The sequence below is a fragment of the Toxorhynchites rutilus genome, chromosome 2, assembly GCF_029784135.1.
Source record: "Toxorhynchites rutilus septentrionalis strain SRP chromosome 2, ASM2978413v1, whole genome shotgun sequence".
NCBI lineage: Eukaryota > Metazoa > Arthropoda > Insecta > Diptera > Culicidae > Toxorhynchites > Toxorhynchites rutilus.
Genome location: NC_073745.1, coordinates 157,641,584 through 157,654,657, shown reverse-complemented (window position 1 = coordinate 157,654,657; position 13,074 = coordinate 157,641,584). Strand labels below are relative to the sequence as shown.

Below are 13,074 nucleotides of genomic sequence, written 5' to 3'. Positions count from 1 at the left end.
CATCTTTCATAATCTCACGAATTATATATATTCTTCATATAATCTCATAAAGTTATATATAAGTGCTTTTTCAAGTAAAATTTTCCGACCGCAAAGGGTTAATTCACAAATTTCAGGGGCTGTCCACAAACCACGTGGACAGAAAAAGCACGATTTCAAACACCCCCTTCCTCCTGCGTGGACAAGCGTGGACATTTCCTATACCCCTCTTATTTTGTCCACGTGGATTTTTATCAATTTTTTTCTTTTTTGAAAATTTTTGTCATTTTTGTTAAAAATGAGTTATTTTTTTTATGAAAAATCTCTGTTTAGAAGCCCATAAAAATCGAAAAAATGCGATATCAAAAAACGGCTATGTAACGTTTTAGATAATTCATATTTACATGCGGATAAAAAATTTCAGCCAAACCGGTCGAGTAGATCCTAAGCGTAAGAACACACTGGACGGCTTCCCCGCGCGGATTTTGCAATGACAGACCGCCGCGGGGCCTCGATAATGGAATGTGAATGAGATAAAACACACAAGGCGGAGCGGGTACGGCCGGTTCTAAAGTCACTGTTGTAAGGTTCCTCATTCTCTGCGGTGGATCGATGGAGATGATGCGCCGCAACGGTTTTGTGATAGTATTAGTGTTTATGCGGTGCACATGAAGCAAGGTAATAGTTAATGTACTATCGGTGAGCCAATACGTGAAAATCACTCTGCGGTCATGTAGCTGCGGATTCTCGAATACTACCCAAATTATCGAGAAATGCAATATTTCAGACGTGTGCGATCAACTTCTTTCTCCCTCTCGCTCAGGTAAACATCCCTCTTCCGTTTTCCACCATTCTGTCTTTATATACCTCCCCTCTAATCCGCTTACTGTCCAAACAGTTGTACCTTGTACCATAGACTCGTCTTGCATCCGTCTATAAAAATATGATAATGGCCGCTAGTGAAGCCGTCGAAAGCCGCTGAATGTGTTTTTCATCGAGCTCCTGCTGCGACTTGTCATTGCGAGAATCGCGCGGGAGAGCCGTCTAGTGTGTTTCCACGCTAAGATATCGATGCCGCCAGTTGAAGAAAACATTGTTTCGAGAAAAAACGCGGAATCCTTTTAGGACAACATTTCTGAGGACATATCTCGCGTAACTTTTGAAAAGGTCCTATGTAACAAATGTGAACAAATCGAGTTAATGGATGCACGCTGTTAGTTTTCAATCATTGAATGTATTACAAAAACAATCGTTCACGTATCTATCTTCTTCATCTTTTTGTCGCCGATACAAAAAATATCCAATGTACAGATTCGAATTTTAAGCACCCGGCTGTCACTTCGGACGCCACTTTCCTCCGACGGCCGAAAGGTCCGAAGTAACAAAGCAGTCAAAACAACTCGCAGTCGTACTTCGGTCGTTTTGGAATTTGTTTCTTACAGGTGTTGTTATCGATTTCAGTGCAATTCAACGAGTGATAACAATAATAATCAGTGTTTAGAACGAAATGCTGATATTTGGATTGTTGTTTATTAGTTAGTTTCAAATTTTTATAGTGCAACGTAATATGTCCAATGTGCAAACGCGGGCAGTCAAAACGTCCAATGTAACATTTTTCGCTCCGAGGCTTCAACCTTAATCTCAAATCACGGAACAATAGTTACGATTGGTTTTACGAAGTTATTCTTGACAGCTAGTGGTGAAAACAGTGATAAGGATTGATAGCTTTTAAGACAATTCGCGAAATAATGTTCGGGTCTTCAACTACGTTTTTCTCGAGTTGGCGAAAATGTTACATTGGACCTTTTCAAAAGTTACGCGAGATATGTTTCCCAAAAATGCCAAAAAAAATTCGTTTTCTTTGATTTCCCAGACCGGGGTCCTCCCCCTTAAAAGAATTGGGCAGTGGTCTATATAAGTAATTATCTGAAGATTCCATATTCGGTGACCACGGTGAGTGGAATAGCGCATTCCAGCCAAACTCCAAAATTGTTTGCCGGAATGTCAAAGAGACATGAGGCCTTACGTTACTCTGGTCTAACACGACGCCCATCATATTGATTAATACTGAACGGATCCCTGGCCTCAATCCGTCCAGTAGCAAGCTTTATTTATTGTAATTTATCGGCTGATTGTTTTATAGAAGTTTATAACACAGAATTCCTTTCCAATTCCACCAGACACAGAGCATAACTTCCTTCGAGAATGACCTGCTCTAACAGTAGCTAATAGTTTTATGACAATTTTCCCAAGATTTTTCCGTTCAGAATTGTTGTCACGATTTGCAACAAGAACGGCAAACAAAAGCTAGTAGAAACCCACAACTAAGAAAACAATGTCGAGTATTTATTACAATACTAACAGTATGTAGTGATATCTTCATCCTGGTGGAATAAATGATCCTCTACTAACAATGGGAAAAAATCGATCGCTCACAATTCATGTACATTACTCACAGAATATAGATTTCAACGAAGAAGTTCAACGATCTGAGAAAATTATAGATATGCGACCAGCATTCTTAGAGCCTCTTTACATAGTACCAGCAACTGCTGAATTGGTCGAATCAGTTAGAAACGAGAAACTTACAGATAAATAAAATAATAAATAAAACTTATAGATCAGATGAAATGTATTGAAAAAAGATATTACGTGTCCACGTGGAAATTATCTCTACCCCCTCCCCCCTCACCATGGACAAGCGTGGACAGTTTTGTAACCCTTACCCCCCTTAAAGTTATCCACGTGGTATGTGGACAGCCCCTCATGGGATTAATAATTAATTGCGATGGATAAGACTGGAACTGTTGATAATGTGTGTGGTAATCGAACTATTGAGAAAAGGCCTGATTTCCCCCGGACCACTAGCAGGACCTCAAGTCGCTTTCAAACAGTTGCGTTGCCAGAAAATTATTGAGAATAATTGAAGCTGAACAAAACCATGGCTATTATCAGCAGATGTTATGTATTTGTTGTAAATACGAAAGCATTCAGAAGGTAGCATTAGAAAAGTTTCAAGAAATTACTGCCGTCAAGCATTCAGGCATATCATCCTAAATGTTGAACGGTGATAGCGTACTAAATAATTCAAGGTAGTCTATGAGATCTTTGGCCAAAAAATATTGAAGCACAGCTTCAGACGAAATTTTCCATTCTCTTGGTTACGCATTTCGCAGGATGAAGCGTGTGAAACTATTTAAAGTTATGCCGAATGGAAGTGAGCATAAGAATTTGACCTGTGACGAATCAAAAATTTCAACTTTTGTCCCGCGTAGAGGACTTAATTGGTGATCAGTGTCCGAATACAAAATAAAAGTTCTGCGAATACAGATGGTTCATGCTATGCGTGTTTCGGAATCGTTAGAACATAATTCAGACAGACGAGACAATCAACCACCATCGGTATCCTTTCTACTACACTTTTTGTGAGTGGTTGTTTCTGTTGCAGTCGTTTTTTTTATTCTGGGAACCATACCTGAATGTTCTGCGGTAAAGAAAAAAAAAATATAAGCAAATTGATCGGAAACGGAGAAAATCCATCAGTTGGCCAATTCATGGAAAATACAAGTAAGCATTTGGACGTGAGCTCGAGCATATGTGACTTTAATCATGATTCGAACATGTTGATAATTCTTTTTTGCCAATTTTTCGATCCAAATCTAGGTAAAGTTGCTCTATTAACATTGCGAAATGAGTGCTTGTAAATCAAGTTATATGCATCACACAAAAACTCTTGTTTAGGAAATAGATTGCCTAACTGTTTCACAAGGTTCATATTAGTTCTGTTAGAAATTTCGCACTTGTAGTAATACTGCATCTATACAATCACAAGAACCCCGATTGATAATAACTCCACTTCTGCTGCAAAGAAATTACGAATGTAAACAAGCGAATTGTGCCTAACAGACGCTCTGCATGTATGTGTAGCAAGAGCCCTGTTGGTGTATGGGTGCTCATACATTGTTTGACCGAAGCCAAATATTTGACTCTTTTTGACAGATACAATTTAATCAACGTGTACTGATTAATTATATTCGACACAAAACACGACAAGCAAATATTCAGTTATTGGATGCCTAAAATATTTTTTCGGTCTGTTCGTCAAACCTGTCGGTACATGGTTAGGTTACCTTAAATATTTCAGTCGATTTATTTCCATGTTCGATGTTTGAAATTGTTTGCCACTATTGATAATTGAAGAGTGGCAAACAAAATAGTGTTTATACAAAATTCAGAACAAACTTCATCTGTCATGTGTTAAATATTTGACTCAGGACAAACAGGGTACGACTACCTTATGATTTGTGCAACAAAATTTTTAGTATTTTTAGCGGACTTATATTTGTCACACCCCTGCATCAGTCAATAACACAAACACATATGAGGCTATCCATTTCATCTTAAGCCGACATGAATCTGTGCTTTTTTTCGATTTCATACAGCTTCAAAAACAACCTACGTTACTACGAAGTCTATAACGTTTTGACATCTGGCCACATCACATTCACATTTTGCGAAAACGAAACATCGAAGCCATTTCGCTTTGTGAGAAGGCTTGGATCGGTTTAGCAGCGCGCATCAATTTCGTGGCGTGTTTCTAGCGAATTTACGGTATCAACAGGAATATATAATCCAAAATAAGAAAACCGATACACTAATTATCTTCAGCAAATCCCTGTAAGGTAAGAGTCCGAGATCAGGAAAATGTATTTAGTAAAGAGTAAAAAGTTAAACTCCCATCTTTATGAAGAAAGTAGTGCAGAATGGATGAGATGAATCGATTTAAAAATGGTCGCATTCTTTTCTCAAGAAAGCAGTGTGAAAAAATACGGTCCAGTTTTCTTGTAAAATATAGTGAAGTTGAGTTTGTACCGAGAACAGTTGGAAAGAAAACCGGGAATGAAATGAAGAATGATGGACATGAAAGTTGTGAAGTTTTTTTTTCGTTTCGTTTAATTCACGGACTATCGTAATCAAAATGGTGTATAATCAAGTTCAGTTATGTATGATGAAAGTAGCTCCAGCAGGAGCAAATAGAACTGTACACAAGTTGAAATGAGTTTATAGTCATGATGTTATTCGTTTATGTTTTTCCCGTTAAGAACATAGTTAAGCCACCTTCCTATTAGCAACTAATCGATCGATCGATTTATTGAATTCGGCATCCATGTTTTCTATTCTCCGTTGGAGAATAGATGAGTATAGTGATACTTCGGTTCAATAAACGATAGATCAATAAATGGAAGGTTGCATAAATGGAACAAAGTGAAAATCTGAAACAGAGTCAAGTTTGAAAAAAAAGTAGTTTGAAAATTGGTGCTTGTAATCTAAAGTCCAGAAATGAGCAGGGAGAAAGTATCTCCGGCTTCCGGTGGGCTTCTGCTCAATGTCTGTGAGAAGGTAAGACGTGATTGATTGGAACATAGCAATCAGACAATTTATCATCTAATGCGTTTAGATAATTGAAGAAACAGTGAAAGGTGTGACGACTAAAATCAACATTATTACATGAAAGTTTAATAAACACAGCAAGCAAAACGGATTGAGATACGCTAGCTGCTACCAAACGAGTGCGATAGTGAATTATTTTTGAGGTATGAGAATAACCGCTTCCACTTGGTCAGGTTGTGTGGGGGCGAATATCGATCAATGTACGGAACTAGAACGATATTGGAGAACCAACGAAGCTGTGCAATAAAGTTCTTTTTTTTATAGTGGGAGGAACTCACATCTACAAAGCTTGATGACATTTGATTCACACCTTTTGAATAATAAATTCATATCAAAACAACTATAGCGTTCTATTAATTTAATTTATGAACGTTATACGCTGTGTATGCATTAAATTTCATAACTTCAACACATCAGATTTAGGTACGTTGTGAAGTATTAGGGCTTGCATTTGTGCGAAAACTCCATAAAATAGCTTAATGATAGAGTGATTTGCAAAACAGTCAGATTAGGCCTCTGCTATAATATATAACACGAATTGAAAACACACTAAAATATGCATTCACATGTTCGGTTTATTTATTAGTGAAGATGATCTAACAGTTTTTGTTTCGTTCCAGTCATCAAAATGGACAGCGACGAATCCAGGCCCGGATCATCGGCCTCTAATAGTTCCGACTCGGACAACCCGTCCAGTCCGAGTGCCGTTAGCGCTCAAAAAGCACAAGACGATAGCGCAGATGTCGGAGCTTTTCGTTCTCGATCCAGGTCGCGTTCGCATTCCCGTTCCAGGTCACGTTCACGGTCACGATCGCGATCACGATCACGATCACGTTCACAGTCCCGTTCACCCTCGGGATCCCGGTCGCGTTCTAACAGTCCAGCGTCGAGCCCTCTGGGAGCGAAGAAAAGTAGTCCAGCATCGAGCCCGAAAAACTACGATGATGTACCATCGCGCTCGAATTCTCCTTCATTTCGTAGTGCTGAAAATTCTCGCAATTCTCTGCCTCCGAAGTCTCCACGCAGTTGTAGTGGATCGCCTGACGGACGATACAATCGATCGCGATCGGGTTCCAAAGATTCCAACCGTTCCGATTCATCAGTGAAGCGACATCGACGCCTGTCGCGACACTCTAGTGGATCAAATCTCAGTGAGAAACTGAAGGGCGAAGAGATCTCAGATTGTGAGATGGAATCCGATCGCGAGGATAAGGATAAAAGTAACGATGGCAAGGCTGAGGAAAGCGAATTACCGTCAGGAACTAGTGGCGCGAAGGATGCTCTTGATATGAGTCACGAAGATCTGAGTGATGTTAGTCTGGAGAGTGAAAATGAACCAGAAAACGAAAAAGAGAGCGATCGAGAAAGCGACAGGGATGAACTTGACGAGGAAAACGTTGAACCCCCAAAGGAGCGAATAGATGACGAAGAGGAAGAATCCGAGACACAAGAAAATGAGAAGATGAAAATTACTGATCTGCGCCAGAAGCTTGAGGAAAAGAAAAATCAGCTTAGGAATATGGAAGACAAGCAACAAATGAATGGGTCGTCTAGAGGTAAGTACATTTCTTCTAGAGATGGGCAAAACAGTTCACTTTGATGAACGGTTCAGTTCATCTATGTGAATCAGTTCTTTTGAACCGTTCTTTCGCTCTTTCGCTCAGCGGTTATTAAAAACAACATAGAATGTTAGCTGGAACCCATCATCAATAGACGGCTATCCATAGATATCGTTGGATTGGATAGGAAATTTTTTGACTCGTATGGGATTTGTACTTTCGAAATTTAGTAGGGATAGATAAGTTTAGTCTAGATTAGCTTAGCTGTCATCCTTTGTGGAGAGAGTTTTCCTACCGTAATACGAAACCAAATCACTGACATATTCCAGAACATTTATTTTATTGGTGAGCTGATGATAGCTTAGCCTGATGATTCCCCACACAATTGTGTAGCTCAGAACCTTAATGCAATGGCGTCAGTTTCATGCAATGATTGCAATGCCAGAGACATCAGCGAGTGAATAGTTTGGTGGCGTCCACAGCTCAATCCGAAAAGAAGACATGTGATGACGCAAAACGAAGAACAAGCGATGTTCTTTAATTTGAATACAGAACGAGACTGAAAGTTTGCCTTCCTTCCTTGTTTGAGACTTTAAACTTCTTCAGTTCATTCGTCTCTTACCTTCAAAAAGGCACTTGGAAAACTTTACTTTCTTCTTCTTCTTAAATGGCACTAACGTTCCCAGTGGAACTTCGGCGTCTCAACGTAGTATTACTTGCGTCATTATTAGTACTTAGTTAAGACTTCTATGCCAAATAACACGCCTTGAATGCATTCTGAGTGGCAAGCTCTAGAATACGCGTGACCACAGTGCAATTCAGAGGAAATCTCTTTGACAAAAAATTCCCCCGACCAGAACGGTAATCGAACCCGAACCCCCGGCATGTCAGTTGTGACGCTAACCAATCGGCCACGGGAGCACCTCAAACACAGCTATTCCATTCAGATTAAAAACTTTACTTTGTCCATAATATTACTCCTCCACCCCCATTGCCTTGAGAAAGGCATTCGATCCCTCGCCATCCAGCTCGCCCAGCAACGTTGTTGTTCAGTCAATTTCCTCACAAAGAATGAGATTGTGCCTCAGCGAGATCCACTGTTTTTACTCTAGGCAAATATTCTCCTTCGTTCTTCTTCTTTTCCTTCGTTCATGGAGACTTTATGTCTTACGGTTTTCCCTTCGTTGCTCGTCGATAAGTTGCTCGTTATTGATAGCTCTGTTCGGGAAAGCACACATATTGCCAGAACAAATGTATGAGGGAATGGGAATGCTTCCAATTTTCATCAATTTAAACCATATACAGACTATAGGATTGTATAGTATATCAACCAAATCTTAGGTAAATTCCGAGATTCGTTTGGTATGCAAATCGTGATCATAACCTGTTTTCCGATTTGGCACCCTTAATGAAAGACGTAGTTCTACGTCAAAAATCCAGCAGCGATTTTTTTTTCAATTTTCACTAACAATCAATTATACAAACAATCACGATAACACGTACACGCAAAAGGCCATATGATGGATTGAAACAACGAAAAACTTAATCATGAGTAGCGCTTATTGATCCCCCGTATCGGCTACCACGATCCAAGCATATTATATTAAAATCGTGGAAAGATCATTTCGAGAAGAAATTCAAGTTTCGAAAAGCGCAAAACAACACAACTGAAGTTATGAATTAAAAATTTTAGTGTATCCAATTTCGGGATAAGACTATGACAATTCAATGAGAATGATTTGCTACTCCCAAGCGTCATTCAGTGTGTTCTTTGTGCAATTTCGCTGCTTCAGGTCAATCACGGAGAGCTGTCAATAACGAGCAACTCAACGTCTACCCAAGCTCAAGCTCAAGACTACGACAATTCCTTTCTAAAACAGTGATATCTCCGACCTCTTTATTCGAATTAGACACCGAGAAAGATAATCATTGCAAGGAGGGGTCATGTTTGCATCAAAAAGTATCTTTACTATTAGAAACATTGCAAGGATCTGATGGAGTCGGAAACATGAATATTTGATCCACAATGTCAGACAACCTTTTAATTTACGATTGGCAAAATGTATTTGACGTAACAAACGTAACAAACTGATATGTGACCAACTGATTTGCATTTTTGGCAAATCATGGACTTTGACACGAAGAGTCGCACTGGTAGCCTCAATTAGTCCATCATACCGTAGTCATGGAGGGCAGAGCCAGCAAAAGTAACTTGAAACCAGTCGGACGGCGTATGTTTCGCTTTCATGGGAAACTTTTCCCAGTTGGTGGTAGCCAAAGGTTTTAACTTTCACGAAGGGAGCTTTTCGAACCCACCCTCTCCTCTTTCAATTAATTCACACGTCAGACCCACTTCGGTTATCATCCCCGAAATTTCTACGTTATAGGAAGAGACGTATATTCGATATTCTCATACAAACCGCTTGTTCATAACAATATTGGTAGCGGGCTTACGGTCCGCGACGACAACACGCTGTTTGAAAAAAAATTAGAAAATTCGACCACGGAGGAATATTTTGCCAGATAATTCATGATCTGAAAGACATTGAGAGCTTTTTCATTAGGTTAAGGCCGGAAGAAAACAGCCCACGGACCAGTTCCAGGTGCAACTACTGCATATACCTTGACACGGACAGAGGACACGTCAGAAGGGGAAGACGAGGTCGCTGGCTGAGTCGGAGCGGGAAATTGAGGGAGTGAAGAGGAAACGTTTGCAAATTGTCTGGAGGGTCTTGTTGAGGTGGGTTGACTCTTCGTCTGGGGAGATATTTTCCCAGAGCATTTTTTCTAATGCATTTAAGCGACTTCCCAGCACCCATAACAAGAGAGAAGGAAACAGTGGATTCAATCTCCATGTCAACGGTTCTTCCCCTTTTTTTTATTGTGGCAGATTACACTTCATCGTAATTTTTCGAATGCTTGTTTTTTTTTATTTCTTAACCAAATAACCCTAACCAAATAAATTTTATTATACATATTGAGCACACCACTGCGGTGCAGGCCTTCTTCCTCCCTACTGTTGTGTCTTCGCTGTGTTCGCAATACAAGGAACACCGTTGGGGTACAACTAGCACTTTACCAGTCACGAAAATAACGGTTTCACTTCAACGATAACGATACATAAACGTCCTACGACTTCAAGCCTACAAAGACGAATGAGCACATTTGTTTGCGAAACGACTTTTTAACAATTGATTTTATCTTGTAGGACATGATAACTTGTTGGACGGTGCATTGATGGATAAAAAGAATGATGAGGATGCTCTAGATTTTGAAGCAGAGGAGGGTGAATGCAATGACCCTCCAAAAGAGGCAGAAAAGACTGAAGCTGGCAGAGTACCGGTGCAAGCTCCGGAATCTGAAAAGAAGAAACTCACTGACGATGAATTGGAGGAGGGCGAAGAGCTAGAGGAAGGAGAGGTATCCGATGAAGACGAAAAAAGACCCGAGGAAACGGAGCCAAAACCGATTTGTCGTTTTTATACCCGTGGACAATGCACGTGGGGAATGAGTTGCCGCTTCCTTCATCCTGGTGTGACAGATAAAGGCAACTATACCATGTTCGATATGGTACGACCTGTTCCAATCCCACATCAGCCACCTCCATATGCTTCTCATCCAGTTGTTTATCCACCCGATTATCGCATTGAAAGACCTCCAATACATCATATGGCACCGCATCACTCCGTGGCATATGCTGCTTCGAGTGCTCTACCGCCACAGGTTCGCGCGCCCGAACCGTTAGGGGAAAGTGCGTGGGAACGTGGACTACGAACAGCTAAAGAAATGATGCGTAAAGCGAGCAAACGTAAAGAACAGGACATAGACTTTGAAGATAAGAAAATGAATCTTTCCCTAACTCAGGACGAGTTGGAGAAGGATAATTATTACACAAGAGGATCCCCTGAGGTAACTCGAATTCATATTGCCATTGGCAATAACGTTCAATCAGTTCATGTGCTTTTCTTTTGTATATTATAGTCACCGACATACGCTGGACGGCCTGTTGTTGCTGCTGCTGCAGCTGGTGCATATGATTATAGCCCACCACCAACAGCGAAATTCACTCGTGCCGGGCCTACATTCGAGGAGGATGCATTCGGTCGAACCCCTCGGTATCGGGAGCTACCGTCTCATCGAATGCCTCAATACGAAGATGAAGATATTTCGAAGCGTCGAAATCGTGCCACCCGCGAAGTGATTGTACAACGCGCCGACGAATGGAACGACCCATGGATGCGTTCTAAATCTCCAGGACGAGAAAAACGCACCAATCGTCGGGATCGACGCAGCTACAGTAACAGTTCATCATACAGCAGCTCGAGCAGCAGTTCCAGATCCGGATCCAGCTCTGATTCTAGTCGGTCACCAACGCCCAGCACAAGACGGAACCGATACGATAGCCATCGTTCAAAGGAGAGCGATCGTCATACCACGCATGTACGAAAGGTTATTCGTACACGATCTCCCAGCGCAAGCCCTAGGCGTAACAAATATTCACCGGGTAAGATAACAACTGACATTGTTGAAAGAAAGAAAAGAAAGACCTGTATGAGATTTGTTTCAGTTCGCAAAGTCTCGCCGGTTGCTGCTAAAAAGCGGAACACATCACCACTTACGGATAAAAGGGCTGTCGAAAAATCAGTATCCACAAAAAGGAAGAAGGTAATGTTGTTTTCGAGTATTTCAGTGATTGTTAGTGGGTTATGAACTATTTTATTATAGTCACCACCAGCGAGTAAATCTACCGCTGAAAAACGCAAGCGACGCTCAAGCTCCTCTGGCTCCGGATCGTCGGATTCCAGTGATTCTGGTTCTGAAAGTTCATACTCATCGACGTCGTCTACATCTTCACACGGTAAATCGGCGTCTAAGAAATCGAAGGCACCAGAGAAGTCGTCGAAAGCTAGCGCGGCGTCTAAGAAAGGTATAAAACAATTATGATCCTTTTAAATTTGGACAAAGTTTCCATGATGGTTCTTTGCAGTTGAGCTGAAGAAGTCCTCTGGCAGCGATTCAAAACCAAATGCTCAAGTCATTCCACCATCGAGTGCTGCTCTGGAAAAAGCCGCTGCGAGTGCCAACGCATCGAAGAAATCGTCCCGGAGGGAGGAGCTCCTTAAACAGTTGCGAGCTGTGGAGGAGGCTATCGCGCGAAAGCGTACGAAAATTGCGTAATTCGTACAAATATCATTGTTTATAATGCACTTCATCGACAGCGGAAGCTAATACTACTTTATTTATCACTGTTCTGTCAAACTTACATCCCTAAACCAACATATCACAGATGTTGGCTTGTAGCGTAAAACTAAATAAGTTCATTTCCGACAAGGTGAATCGCCTGTTGTTGGGCGATACAGAGATCGACTATAGTTAATCAACCCAATTTTTTAGCCTTAAACACCTTTCCATAGGCCACATGTAGTTGTGCTTGTGTGACTTCGACAGGAATTTGTTTTTTAACTAAATGAAAAAGAAAACAATAAGTGATACTGATAATAAAAAGAAAAAAAAAGTTCAACTATCGTCAAATGTTTTAATTTTATATTATTAGGTGGGCAATAATCTTTCCGAGCTTCACAAATGGGCGATACCTACTGTATACACTGGGTACTTTAAGGCGCAATTCCAACAATGAATATGATACTTGTTGATACTTGCGCAATTTTTTATTTTGTTTTCCACTTCAGCAACTGTACAGTAGAATGGAATCGCTCACTGAACCAACACATCTGTTCCGACACTATTGGGCTCTATTATATTAGGTTGGGGAGAGTGAAATTCATCATTTTTGCGTGAAATTCAAAACATTATTTAATATGCTTCGGATTGTCCGATTTTGGATAAATATGGTCGTTGTTAAGACCGGACCGGACCGGACCATGTGACATCACTAAACCACCGATAAACTGATGTTCTTGAATGAACAGAAGTGGAATAACATTTCGTCAATCACTGCATTGATTGAGGAGTTTTCCCATCGGAAAGCCATGTTTGATCAATATACGATCCCTCTTTTTCCATTTTCTATATGAATGCTCAGGTAGTGACACTTAAAATACTGTAGTTTGTGAACGATTAAACG

The 13,074-nt window shown here is 40.6% G+C and overlaps 1 protein-coding gene across 2 annotated transcripts; it reads left to right on the top strand.

Moving 5' to 3' along the window:
* Window positions 1–4,479: 4,479 nt before the first annotated feature.
* On the top strand, window positions 4,480–12,521 carry LOC129769398 (zinc finger CCCH domain-containing protein 18). 2 transcript variants are annotated; one of them, XM_055771650.1, is made up of 8 exons: window positions 4,480–4,661; window positions 5,082–5,379; window positions 6,051–6,986; window positions 10,198–10,898; window positions 10,971–11,493; window positions 11,557–11,654; window positions 11,715–11,916; window positions 11,977–12,521. In XM_055771650.1, exons 3-8 carry the CDS (start codon window positions 6,059–6,061, stop codon window positions 12,165–12,167), a joined length of 2,643 nt encoding a protein of 880 aa, XP_055627625.1. In that variant the 5' UTR covers window positions 4,480–4,661; window positions 5,082–5,379; window positions 6,051–6,058; the 3' UTR covers window positions 12,168–12,521. The 2 variants fall into 2 exon arrangements, with proteins under 2 accessions (XP_055627625.1, XP_055627624.1); XM_055771649.1 differs by lacking the exon at window positions 5,082–5,379.
* The last annotated feature ends 553 nt before the right edge of the window (window positions 12,522–13,074 follow it).